The sequence below is a fragment of the Carya illinoinensis genome, chromosome 13 (assembly GCF_018687715.1).
Source record: "Carya illinoinensis cultivar Pawnee chromosome 13, C.illinoinensisPawnee_v1, whole genome shotgun sequence".
NCBI classification, from domain to species: Eukaryota; Viridiplantae; Streptophyta; class Magnoliopsida; order Fagales; family Juglandaceae; genus Carya; species Carya illinoinensis.
Genome location: NC_056764.1, coordinates 31,583,070 through 31,596,515, shown reverse-complemented (window position 1 = coordinate 31,596,515; position 13,446 = coordinate 31,583,070). Strand labels below are relative to the sequence as shown.

The 13,446-nt window shown below is 34.0% G+C and overlaps 1 protein-coding gene across 1 annotated transcript; it reads right to left on the bottom strand.

The window, feature by feature from the left end:
• Positions 1–6,425: 6,425 nt before the first annotated feature.
• On the bottom strand, positions 6,426–12,918 carry LOC122292507 (1-acyl-sn-glycerol-3-phosphate acyltransferase PLS1-like). Its single transcript, XM_043100899.1, has 11 exons — positions 12,732–12,918; positions 11,712–11,834; positions 10,253–10,292; positions 10,055–10,128; positions 8,343–8,402; positions 8,056–8,133; positions 7,765–7,923; positions 7,415–7,540; positions 7,222–7,314; positions 6,967–7,053; positions 6,426–6,830 (listed from the first exon to the last, which is right to left on the bottom strand). The coding sequence occupies exons 1-11, from the start codon at positions 12,825–12,827 to the stop codon at positions 6,624–6,626; spliced, it is 1,143 nt and encodes a 380-aa protein (XP_042956833.1). The 5' UTR covers positions 12,828–12,918; the 3' UTR covers positions 6,426–6,623.
• Between the last annotated feature and the right edge of the window lie 528 nt (positions 12,919–13,446).

Here is a 13,446-nt window from a genome sequence, read left to right as displayed (position 1 = left end):
CTGTCGCTGGAAATAAAAATAGCAAATAGCCATTTTTCTTGTAGTGTCTACATTTTTGACATCAAGTTCCACTACTAATTCTATAGCTCTCCATAGAATAGCAGCTTCAGCCATTTCAGAAGTGCCACGAAACATCTTTGAAGCACTTAATGAAAATAAAACCTCTCCCATATGATTTCTTGCTACAATATCCAATCCCAGTTTGTTGTTTGCTTTATCTATAGCAGCATCAAAATTTACCTTAGATACTCCCTAATCAAGAGGCTTCCACTTGTTATCTTTCCTCCTTTTGGTATTGGACCCCTTTGTCTGATATATCTTAGTTCTAGATGCTTGAAAACTCCTTAGACTGGATACTGCACCAGTGATAACACTGCTTGGACTGTCAAATTTGCCTTTAAAAACCCTTCTATTTCTTCTGGTCCATAATCCTCTCAAGATCATGGCAACCTCTTCTACTCTACTCTTCTGCAATCTTGTCTGCATATCAGACCAGACATGAAAGAAATCATTCTCTTTGCAGATCCACTTCTAAAGACCACTCTTACTTTCTGCCCACACATCACTTACAGTTGGACAAGACCATGGCACATGACATACTATTTCTTCATTAATACAACAAATTTGACATATAGCATCTTCACAGACTTTCCTCTGGACTAAATTATAATTTGTTGCAAGATGTTATTTAAAGCCTTCCATACAAACTGTTTAGTAAGATTAGAAACATTTAGTCTCCATATTCCTTCCCAAAACTTGTTTCTGAGACTGTTTATTTGAACATTCACCAAGACCAGCTCCTTCAATGTCAGTGCCCAAGTCGTATGCATTCCTCACAAAAAACCTACCATCCTAAGTAAAACCCCACAAGATTTTATCATCCCCACCATACCAGCTTATTGGTATACTACAAATCTGAGCAGCTTCATCTTTACTAAAAATTTCACCTGTCAACCTCTCATTCGTGCAATGAATATCCTCAAAGATAAGACAATTAACCTTCGAATCAACAGCTAGCATACTACCTGGTGATCTTACTTGAAACTCTACTGCATTGGGAAGCCACTTATCATTCCAAATAGAAATACTTTTACATTACCTGCTCTCTACACCATACCAACTTCCATCAAAGCTTGTGCAGCCAATAAACTCCTCCACATAAATGATGGTTTATAACCAAGCTTAGCATCAATGAAGTGGCTTTTCCAGTAATACTTTTCCTTAAAAATCTTAGCTACCAATGAGTCAACATTCAGTTGCAACATCCATGGTTGCTTGGCAAGAGTGCATAGCTTTGTTAAAGATATCAATATCCCTGAACCCCAACCCACCTTCCTTTTTGTTTTCTCCCATTTTATTCCAACTCTTCCAATGGATGCCTTTGCCTTCTTTATTACTACTCCACCAAAATCTCGCAATCATGGAATTGATTTCACTGCTTAGCTTCCTTGGAAATCTAAAGACATTCATGGTATAAGTAGGAATGGACTGTAGAACAGCCTTGATTAAGACCTCTCTACCAGCACTTTATAGAAATGAGTTTTTCCAGCTACTAATCTTCCTCCATACCCTCTCTTTGATACCTTTGAAAGTTTCATGCTTTGATCTTCCAATCATAGTTAGAAGGCCAAGGTATTTCCCATAATCCCCATATATAAATTCACTAGCCTCTTGCAAAATTTCCCTTTGAATGGGTGCACTTGTATTAGGACTAAACATGATGGTTGTCTTATCTCTATTCAACATTTGGCCTAAGGACGCTTCATAGAGCTTCAGTAGTTCATGTATAGTCATCCACTCATCTCTACTTGCTTTACTAAAGATCACACAATCATATGCAAAAGTAGATCAATAATTCTAGTCCCTCCTCTTACAACAACTACACCCTTTATTCTTGAATTGGTTTAAGCACAACTCAACAGTGAACTGAGACCCTCTGCACATAAAATAAAAAGGTAAGGAGACAGGGGTTCTCCTTGCCTTAGTCCTCTAGTTGGGATGAATCTCTCACCCACCTTTCCATTGACCACAACCGAGTATGAAACTAATTCCACACATGCCATTATCAATTGGATCTATTTGTCACTAAATCCCAACCTCTCCATAATTGATGTAAGAAATGTCTACTTGATTCTATCATATGCTTTTGACATGTCAAGTTTTAGTGCCATGCTTCCATCTCTTCTTTTTTGTCTTGCCTTCATAGTGTGTAGGATCTCATAGGCAACCATTACATTGTCAATTATTGATCTACCTAGGAATAATGCACTTTGCAGACTAGAGATTATATGTGGTAACACATGCTTAAGCCAATTTGCTAACACCTTAGCTATAAGCTTGTACAATACATTTCATAAAGAAATACGTCTAAAATCATTAACATATAGTGGAACATCAATTTTTGGAATCAAAACAATATTAGTTTTGTTCAAGTCATTTGGCATATCTCCCCCATTTAGCACCTCTAATATAGCCATATATACTTTGGGACCCATAGCTTCCCAAAGATGCTGATAAAAATTTGCTCCAAACCCATCTGGGCCAGGGGATTTAAATGGCCCCATTTGTTGTAGAGCTTTCAAAACCTCAGTCTGATTAAAAGGAGCCACAAGATCAACATTCATCTCCATTGTCACTCTTCTATCAATGCAATATAAACAAGCCTCAATTTCTACTGCCCTTGGACTCGTGGATGAATAGATATTCTAAAAGTGATCCTGGAATGCAAGAGCTATTTCAGACTCTTCAATTCTCATATTTCCTTCATAATCTTTAACTTGCTTAATTAAATTTTGTTTCCTCTTTTGTGTAGCACATGTATGGAAGAACCTGGTATTTCTATTCCCCGATTGATACTAATGCTTTTTTGCCCTTTGCCTCCATTTGAGATCCTCTTTCTGAAGTAAGTCCCCAACTTCCTTCTGTAACTGCACTATTTCCTCTTCATTTTGCTCGTTTTTATTATCTTGCAACTGTTTAAGGAATGCAAACTTATCTTTTATTTCTTTTTCTAAATATGATCTAGAACCTCTTCTTCATCTTGATAAAGTCACTCTACTAATCTTGAGGCTTTGTTGCACTTCTCTTACAGGATCTCATCCTTCATCCATACCTCACTTATAAGATTTTTTGCAGCCTTCATCCTTGCCCCAAGCCATTTCATACTTAAGTAATTGTTGGAGCCCTCTTGAATAAGCATATTGCTACCAACATGAGAAACACAAAGGTCTGTGATCTGAGCGTCTAGCAACCACAGTTTCAACCCTTATTGAGTTAAAACAATCAAGCCATCCTCTATTTGCTAATCCTCTATCCAGTCTTTCTACTATAAATGTTGCATCTTTATGTCTGTTGCACCATATAAACTTTGAGTCAAACCATCCCAAATCAAACAGGTCCCCTTCCTCTTAAACCTGTCTAAACTTGTTCAGTTGAGCTACACTTCTCACATTTCGTCCTCTCTTTTCATCTTGTGTTAAAATTTCATTAAAGTCCCCACGAACAAACCAAGGCATATTATTTGAGGGTTTTAAAGACATCAAAATATCCCTTGATTCTTGCCTCTTATTCACCTCGGGATGTCCATAAAAACCAATAAACTGCCATTTAGTTGCCTCCTAGTCAATCTTAATTTTTGCATTTATATGGAATCTAGAGTAGGATTGAATTGACACCCCCGAGTCTCTTGCTTCCATAGTAAGACCAACCCTCCACTTCTTCCCAAGGGATTAACTACAAAACAACCCTCAAACTTCAGTTTCCTCTTAAGATTGTCTCATCTATGTGAATGTAACTTAGATTTCATCACGAAAATCAAGTCTGGTCTCTTCTACTCCACTAGGCTGTGAAGGAAATGATCTACACGGGGGTTACCAAGCTTCCGGCAATTCCAACCCAAGGTTTTCATTGCTCTTGGCGGCACTGTTCAGCAGCTACTGCCAATTTCGAATTTGCAATGAAAGAGACCCATTCCCCCATTGACTTTTAATCTTTTGCTACCTACCTCCCCCTCACAAAATTCCTCTTCATCAACTAATCCCCTCTTTTTTGACATGTTCAAGATCTTTTTATTTGTAGCCATACCTTTCCCCCCTAGCATGTTTTTTCCACCCTTCTGTAGTACTCTAAGGCCTTCTATCATTATCATGTGGGCTATTCTCAACACACAACTCAGATTGGTAGGGTGTAATTGGTTCGGTTTGGTCCGATTTTGGATAGAATTTAGGACTAAACCGGTATGCACTGGTTTTGCATTTTTCAAAACCGATTACGTACTAGTTACACTCCTAAATCGATACTCCGGTTTTACTAGTTTTTAGTCAGTCCAATTTTTCAGTTTTAATATATTATATTATATAATATATATAATATAGTATTTTATAGTATATAATACTATAGTGATGATATATTATAGTATATTATAGTATATTATAATATATATTATAATTGTATTATAGACTATAGTGGTGTGTTATAATATATAATATAGTGATATATTATAGTATATTATAATATATAGTTATATAATATTAATATAACTATTAGTATGCACTGTATAATATTAGTGTAACTATTAATACAATAAACTATAGTGATATAATATTTTTAATTTTAATATTATATTAATTAGTAATTTATCATATAATACAAAACTATTTTATATATAATTATATATTATATATAAAAATTATATGCAATATAAAAAATTAATATATATATATATGAACCGGTCCAGTCTAGTTTTAGAAAAAGAAAAATGGGAACCGGACCAATTTTGACTGGTCTTAAGAAAAATAAAACTAGTACCGAACCGAACCAAACTTGGTACTGGACCAAACCAGGTACTGGACCAAACCCACCGGTCCGGTTCGGTTCGGTTCAGTTTACCGGTTCACCAATTTTTTTTTATACCCTTACAGACTGGTTTCCTGCAGGATCTAAACTTGATTGGCCTTGTCTTTCCTCACTTGCCTTACTTTTAGTCTGAGCCTGAATAAGTTGATCTGAACCCAGACCCAAGCCTAGGCCTAAGCCAGGCTTTGTAGCATTATTTCTTTCCTTATTTTGCAAAAAGGAATTATGCATGCAAATGGCAAATTATGGAGCTACACTCAGAATTCTTTGCAATCAAACTTAATCTTACTTGGTTGGTTAAACCCATCAAATACCTTAAGTGCAAACAAACCATTATCAAACAACCATTGTTTTCCAGATAACACATTTTGCTTATCAGCATGTGTAGCAAACATCACACTAAAGATATTTGCTCCACAATCATGAAATACAGCCTGTTACTTATTCTCCAAACCTTGGTCATTGTTGAAGCAATCACTTCCTTGCTGACAATACAATCTATAAACACCTTCCCTACCAAACTTCAATCAACCTTATCCTTTGCCTCAATCACCCTTTCTTCATCCAATTCCAGCATACTCTGTCAATCTCAATTTACTCCATCTCTCTTGTATATCCTCCATCTTCTATCACTTGAATTTCAGCCCAAACAATAGATACCCACTACTGCCTTGAAATTCACCTCGTATCCTCAAAGAGAAAACGAGAGAAGACTATACGTTCTTAAAAGTTTTAATCAATTCTTTGAAGAATATTGTTGAATAATCAGATATCATGACCTAGTTTCCATGAAAGTGAAATTTTGTTGATCTCTTCTTCTAAATTATATATCTTTTTTAATTTATGGAAAAGTTCTGAATTCGTCTTTACGTTAAATCCTTATTTCCATTTGGTGATCCTTTTGAATGATAAAAGTAGTCTCTCTAACCCAAGTTTGTTATTCATTATCACAAATACACAATCAGTTTTTAACAGTAAAACCAAAGTACTACAGAGAATGCAGTACCTCTCTTTATAAATACACTAAACACATTACTACTGGTATGAAAGATTGTCACATCAGCTGAATTACTACGGTCTGTGGTTGTAAATTACATAACTATTTTCAAAATAGTGTTTGGAAATCATCTTGTATATTTTTTTACTTCACAATTATGACATACATATATCTCAAATAAGAGGTATTTCCACTATAAGAAAAATGGGCTTTTACGACCAATTTATAGCAACGAAAAGACTATTAGCAACCAAATTGCTAATAGTCTTTTCGTTGCTATAAATTGGTCGCAAAAGCTCGTTTTTCTTGTAGTGTTCTAAGTAAAACTAGATACAATTTTAAGGTGTATAAGCCACATATTTCCTTTAAAAAAAAAAAAAAAAAAAGCACTAGGGTCCATCATTAAAAAGTGTAATTTTTCTTGTGAATATAAGATTTGTCAATTTTTTTTTTCAAATGGAATATGCAAAACTTGCACATTTTAAAACTATACACACATTTCATTTTAACTAATATTGTATTGTTTTTTTGCTTTCGAGGAACTTCTTAAACACTGAAAATAAAACTCTCAAAATTATTCAACAAAGCATATATAGAAGAAAACCATGCATATTATTCCAACGAGGTACAAAATGAAACAGCCAGAGGGCTTGCAAGTTCCATCTATATCATTGTATGCTCACATGCACACAATACAAAATAATATCTCATGAAAATTAGGATTCTCATGAATTGCATATATATGGTGAGGCACCATATATATTATTCTAGTTCAGTTTTTTTTTTTTTCATTTGTTTCAGCAGCAACGAGTGATCTCTGAGGCAACTTTGTGTATTCAAAAAGGATGTGCAAAAAGAGCACCGCCATGGCCAATCCTGCTGCTAAGATCCCATTTCCTTTCCATGTGGATAGCAGGGAAAACATTTTACAGAATTTGTAGATGCCAAAATAAGTCGTACAGGTACAAGTGATGCAGACCTGAATATAAAAACATGTCAATTCAACATAAAATAAAAAAAAAGTAATGTTAGATACAGTCATGCATTGCAACAAAGAAATGCCAAGAAGCCAGTAGTTTATTGAATAATTAGCCAGCCCGTAGTTTTTATCTTACAAGAAGTGACTTCAAGGAGCGGCCAGCATCAGGAATTTTTTGGTCCCCAAATCTTCCCTCAGCTTGAAACTTTTCCAACATTGCATCCTAGCATGGAAAAATGAGAAAACAACAGGGGGATAAATGCCAAGAAGTCCTAGCTGCTGATATACATGTGGCATGAAACATCACAGTAAATGTCACAGAAACTTCATTTCAGGAAATTAAGTCCAATACATACCCACAACCTTTGTGGAAAGAGCTAAAATTTCATACCTTTTCCACAAATCTATCCCTGCACCATTGGGCAATGGAAGCATCTGATTCTGGCAATTCCTTCATTGAATATCTCTTTATGTGAATTTTAACCTACAAATTAATAACATGTAATAAGTTGGAGAATATAAATATATATAAATCCAAATACATTAATGACTCTAAAAAAACTGATCAAAACTCAGCAACTTACCTCGGAAGGTTGCCGATTACAAATACTCAGTAAAGAAGGAACAGCATGACCTTTCGGAACAGCCACTGTAATATCATAAACTGCTGGAACAAAGGAGCGCATATATTTTACTGCTGCAACAAAACCCTGAAAGGAACAAATTAATGTGGCTAAAAGTAAGTATACAAATAATATTTAACTACAGGCTAAAAGGTTTTTAGAAATTAGTGAATTCATGATATGCAATGATATAATATTCCCCGATCTCAAATTCAAAAAGGCCAGGGGACTCAAATCATGATCAATAACTTCAACTGACTTGATTTTGATGTTTTGGGTGGTTGGTAATTTGGTTCTGGAGATTTATTTACCTTGGTGCGAGGGATAAGGACATGTCTAGGCACAGGCAACCCTCTTGAAGCAGCAAACTCTTGAGCTTCCAACAGCTTAACTGGGGTCATTCGAGTTCCCTCGACAAACATAGTTAGCCAAAAAGGCCTAGGAAAATCCTGTAGCTCCTGGAAACTTGACTGCATGCGCAGCATCCATCCCAAAAAAAAAAAAAAAGTTAAAACATATGAGTACGAATAGCAAAATTACCCCAAAATTATAAAACCAAATGCAATTCATGTTTGATGAACATGCATGCATGCATGCTGCACCTTTAGTTTTTGCTCATCTTTTTCCCAGCTTCGATCCAGAAAAACAAACCCAAAGAACCAAATTGCCCAGCCATAAATCTGCACAGGTTACACGTTACATGAATTTGATCATAAGCTCTAAGGTTGGATTTCGCAATTAATTTGACCCATATTATATATATATATATATTTATATATTGAAGCATTAATGCAGCTTCACTTTAGATGTGACAAACATTATATATTAGAAGATCGACTTTATTCCCATGATCATAATATCAAGAACTTTGGAAAGATTGAAAACTTACTGGAAGATATTTTGAAGATTTCTTCACAACCATTAGTGCACTACGAAGGCAACCGAAGCGCTGTAACCAGCAACATCATTTACATGAGTCAGCCATGCAAGGGCAAATGCAAGAGGATTCAAGCGTGATTATACATGCATATATATATTGAAAAAGCAGTGGTTCTACACAACACTACACCTAGAGGGGGGGTGAATAGGTGTAATCTAATTTTTATGGCCTTTTGAAAATTAATCAAACAAGCAGATAATAAATGAAACAAATAACACAAATAATCAACACATGATTTTGTTCACGGAGTGGAAACTCATTTGAAGAACCTCTTCAAAATCTAAAACCACTCCGGGTGTAAGACACCACCTCAAATCCACTATAGAAACTTTAGTTTGTTACAACCAATTTAGAACACTCACAAAACCTTTGTAGTAGCTAAACTTGGCTTGCAACACCACGAGTGACCCACTCGATCTCTACACGCATGTAGTGTCGGAACTCCGACCTTCCTATAGCTTCCCACGAGAACCTCTCGATCTCTGCATCAACGGCAGCTCCGGACTCTTCCGGCCAACAGCAATGTCCACTTCAATGGACTCAAATAAGAGTTGATTTTGAATGTGTTATGATGGAGTAATATTTTTCCAAGAGAGAATCAACCAAATGGGGGAGAGGTTGCTCTAAGAAGTTCTTGGAGGCCCTTAGGGTTTTTGCTCTGATTCTCCACCCCTAGAACAGAAGCTAACATGTTCTATTTATAGTTCCCATCAAATGAGGCGTTCAAAACCCTACATTGTAAGTGATCTGGAACATTGGCTCGAGCGAGGGGTCGAGCGAAGGTCGAGCGCCGAAATCTACCTGAGTTCGCTCGAGCGCCATGTCGAGCGAGTATCGAGCGGTCGACTCTGCCTGAGTTCGCTCGAGCTCAGTGTCGAGCGAGGGTCGAGCGACACACTCTGCCTGGGTTCGCTTGAGCTCAGTGTCGAGCGAGGGTCGAGCGGTTGAATCTGCCTGAGTTCGCTCGAGCCGTATGTCGAGCGAGGGTCGAGCGGTTGAATCTGCCTGAGTTCGCTCGAGCGCTCTGTCGAGCGAGGGTCGAGCGAAGTCGCTTCTTTTGACCAATAATGAGCACACTTCCAGCCCACTTCAAGCCTTCCGCAACAACACTTGTTACAACACTATTTTACACAGGTTTTCACAAGAATATGCCAACACACTCATTTTTCCCTCAACATATATATATATATATATATATATATATATATATTTTAAGAATTTGGAAAATGCTATTTATATATACTTGCAATTTTACTTACATAACCATACTTACGGATATATATATATATATATATATATATATATATGTTATAAGCTATTAAAAATGGCGAAGATTTTAAAACTCAAAATTTGAAATTCAAATTAAAAAAATAAAACACTGATAAAATAGAGCTAGCTGTCGACGCTCATTACATAATATATAAATATATATATTGTACATCCGATGGTATTTGTTAATTCCATTCTTATATATATAATGCATGATGATCATAATGCCTTTAAAGACAAGATAATTAGCATAATTAAATTAAGCCACTATTTTCTCTAAATAAAATTAAAAATATGATAATGCATTCGAAAACATGCACAATATTAATTGCTAGCATTGAATATTACAGTTCAGAATGATTAGCAATATATATATATATATATATAAGCACCTGAGCTAGAAGCCACATCATTAGTATATCGGTATCACACATGTGATTTGGCATGAGAAATGCATGTTCTTTGCCTGAAAACACCTCAAACAAAACTAGTTAAGTTCCTAAATAAAATAGCATTTAAAAAATGGATAATAATTAATTATTCGCTACATGCATGCATGCAGCTTATCATGTCAATGCTGCCTTCATTACCTATTAATCGATAAGTTTCCATATCTGTATACAATTGAACCTGCCAATTATGTAATTAGATGTAATTAGCTATTTAGAAATTAAACTGCAATTAAAATAGAGTTAAATATCCCAATAAGTACTGATCAACAAGTAATTATTTGACTATCCAAAAGGTTTTACTATCCAAAAGATTTGACTGAACAAGAAAAAAATCAACCAAAATTTCAGCTGCTACATTACAAGCACCATGGGCCAAATTACATCCACATCTTGACTTGTCCACAATTTCTAATTTATGTCGAGTATTGAAAAAGTACTGGAAAGGCTAATGTTTATCATCTAGTTGACAGATTGATTCGCCTTGTCTTGACATTTCCAGTTTCAATGACAATTACGAAGTGAGTTTTTCCGGTTGTGAACATCATTAAGACATGACTTCGAAACAAAATGAGGGATGACTTTCTTAGAGATTATTTAGTATTCTATATTGAGAAGGAAGTTTCTAAAAAGTTTAGAACGGATGTCATAATTGATGAATTTTATTTAATGAAAGAGTGATGAGTTCAATTAGCATAATGACTAAATTTTACTCTTTTTTTTTATGCATTCAAATTTGTACTTAGACAACATGCAATTTTTTCAACATGCATTTTTTTTTATTATATATATGCTAATTGAATTATGTACTTAGACAACATGGAGTTATGTTATTTTTTTTATACAAATTTTTACATGTGCCTAATTGGCCTCCTTAAATTAGATTTTTAGCTTGGTCCTAGCTTTCATAATATGTAAAGGTAGATTGAGTTATTCAAATTGAACATATATACAATCTATATAGCATTTATATAGGGTCTCAAAGTCTAGCAAACATGAACATGATAAACTGTTTGGTAGTCTTAGGTTTCTCTCAACTCCAAAAGCTCGCTAAAGAGGTACGACTTTCTCTCAAATTTATAAACTAACCACCAAACAACTCTTTCATAATCGATATGGGACAACTCTAACAATCTCCCCCTTACACAATATCATGCCATGAGTTGAAGCAATAACAACATATTTTTCATGTGGAGTACTGTTGGGCAGAGACTATTGATAAACATGAGATTTGATACCGATGTTCAATGATCTTGAGGTTATCTCAAGTCTCAACCCCAAAAGCTAGTTCAAGGGTGAGGTTTTTCCTGATCTCACTTATAAATTGACCATTATCTCTTTCCACAACTAATGAATATGAGACAATCCAACTTAAATGTATAGCCAGAGTATTAAACACCAATTTAAGCTATCTTATTATGCATATAATATATGTGTGTGTGTGTGTGTTTATGAGAGATCGAGAGAACTGCTATGACCCAAAAAAAAAAAAAACTTTTTATGAAAATAAATTTATAAATTGAAAATAATTCATATGATACGTTCAATTTATAATAATGGTCGACATGACTCGTACATTCGGTAGCTTATAATTAAGTACCTTGAATCCTGACCACCAATCCAAAACCCAAACGATCAGTAACCACAAATTATCTGCAACAGCTTCATTGATTGTTCTGAATAAATTCTTCGATACAGGCCGAATAATAAGAAAGCAAGTGGCCTGAAGTTTTAATTTAACCCCAAATTAGTACACAATTATAAAACCGAATAATTTATTACCAACATTTAAAAAAAACTTTTATGAACATTTAAATTAGAAAAAAATTTATTCATCATCTCATAATATGGCAACAAATAATAAATTTATAAGTAAAATATAATAAATAGTCTCCAATCATCTAATACCACATAATAAAATAATGAAAGAGTATATATAATGTACGTAATTCATGATAGCATCTATATATATACATTACAAGAAAATTGAATAGTTATTATTACTTATTTTCTACGAAAATAACTATACTATTTTAGTAGGAAATAGTCATTTTCATAAAGAAATAGATGGTAATAATTGTTCAATTTTTTTGTAGTGATATATGCTATTGATCGATGGAGGATCATAAATTACAAGCCGGTACGTGCTAAGTAAGGAAAAATCTAGTTGCAAGTATAAATTTACACTAATTTAATATGATTGGTTAAAAATTTTATTTTATTAAAAATAGTACTAATTTAAATTTTTAATATAAAAGAATCAGTATTAGTACGTAGATTAGTATGCGATTTTATTTGTACAAAGGAACAATCACTAAATAATAATTAAGAACCTAACCGGCCAGATCATCATACTCATATATATCCCATGAAAATAAAATAAAAAAAAAAAAAAAAAAAAAAAAAGAACAGACAGAATGGATGGATAACAAAGCTAAAAGTTACATACATAAGAAAATAATCAATGAACAGTAATAAACGTCGAAATTAAAGAGGAAATTAATCAAATAAATAATTAGAGTTGGCAGGCAAAATACCTGGATGAGATTAATCAGTAATAAACGTCGAAATTAAAGAGGAAATTAATCAAATAAATAATTAGTGTTGGCAGGCAAAATACCTGGATGAGATTAATGATGATGCCTGTGTAGAAGAATACAATGCCAAATGGAATGAAAATTGCTAATGTTCTGATTTCCATGGCTAGCTTGATCATACACTCTGTGTCGCATGCACGTTATACTTACAGAATGTCGATTGAATATCAGAATCTGCTTCGATCACATACCCTTTTTATACTTATGATCTTCACCCTCTTTTATATATATATATATATATATATATATATATGTATATATATATATTTATAGACTACGTACCATGCATGCACAGGTAGCTGGGCCTGATAATTAGTGTACTGTTTCAGTTGATCATCTTAATTAAATTACGCCGCCTAATACTAGCAGCTATATAGCTGCTAATAGTCCATATTGATACTAGCAGCTATATTGACTATACAATATTGTCAATATTGTCTAGCAGCTATATATAGCGCGCTAGACATGATGAGTAGCATTGGCAGGCAAAAGTAGCTAGCTTTATACGTATTATATATAGACTATTGCGACGTATAATGTATCAATATTGTATAGTCAATTTAAAAAATTAAATTAATTTTATTATTAAAAAATTAAATTTTTTATATAAGTCTCATATTTAATTTTTTAAAATAATTAAGCTATATTTACACATTATATTAAAAATATCATTTCTCTTTTATACGTAATAAAAATGTAGTTTTGTGACTCGCATGGGCACCAGTACCCAACCTTATA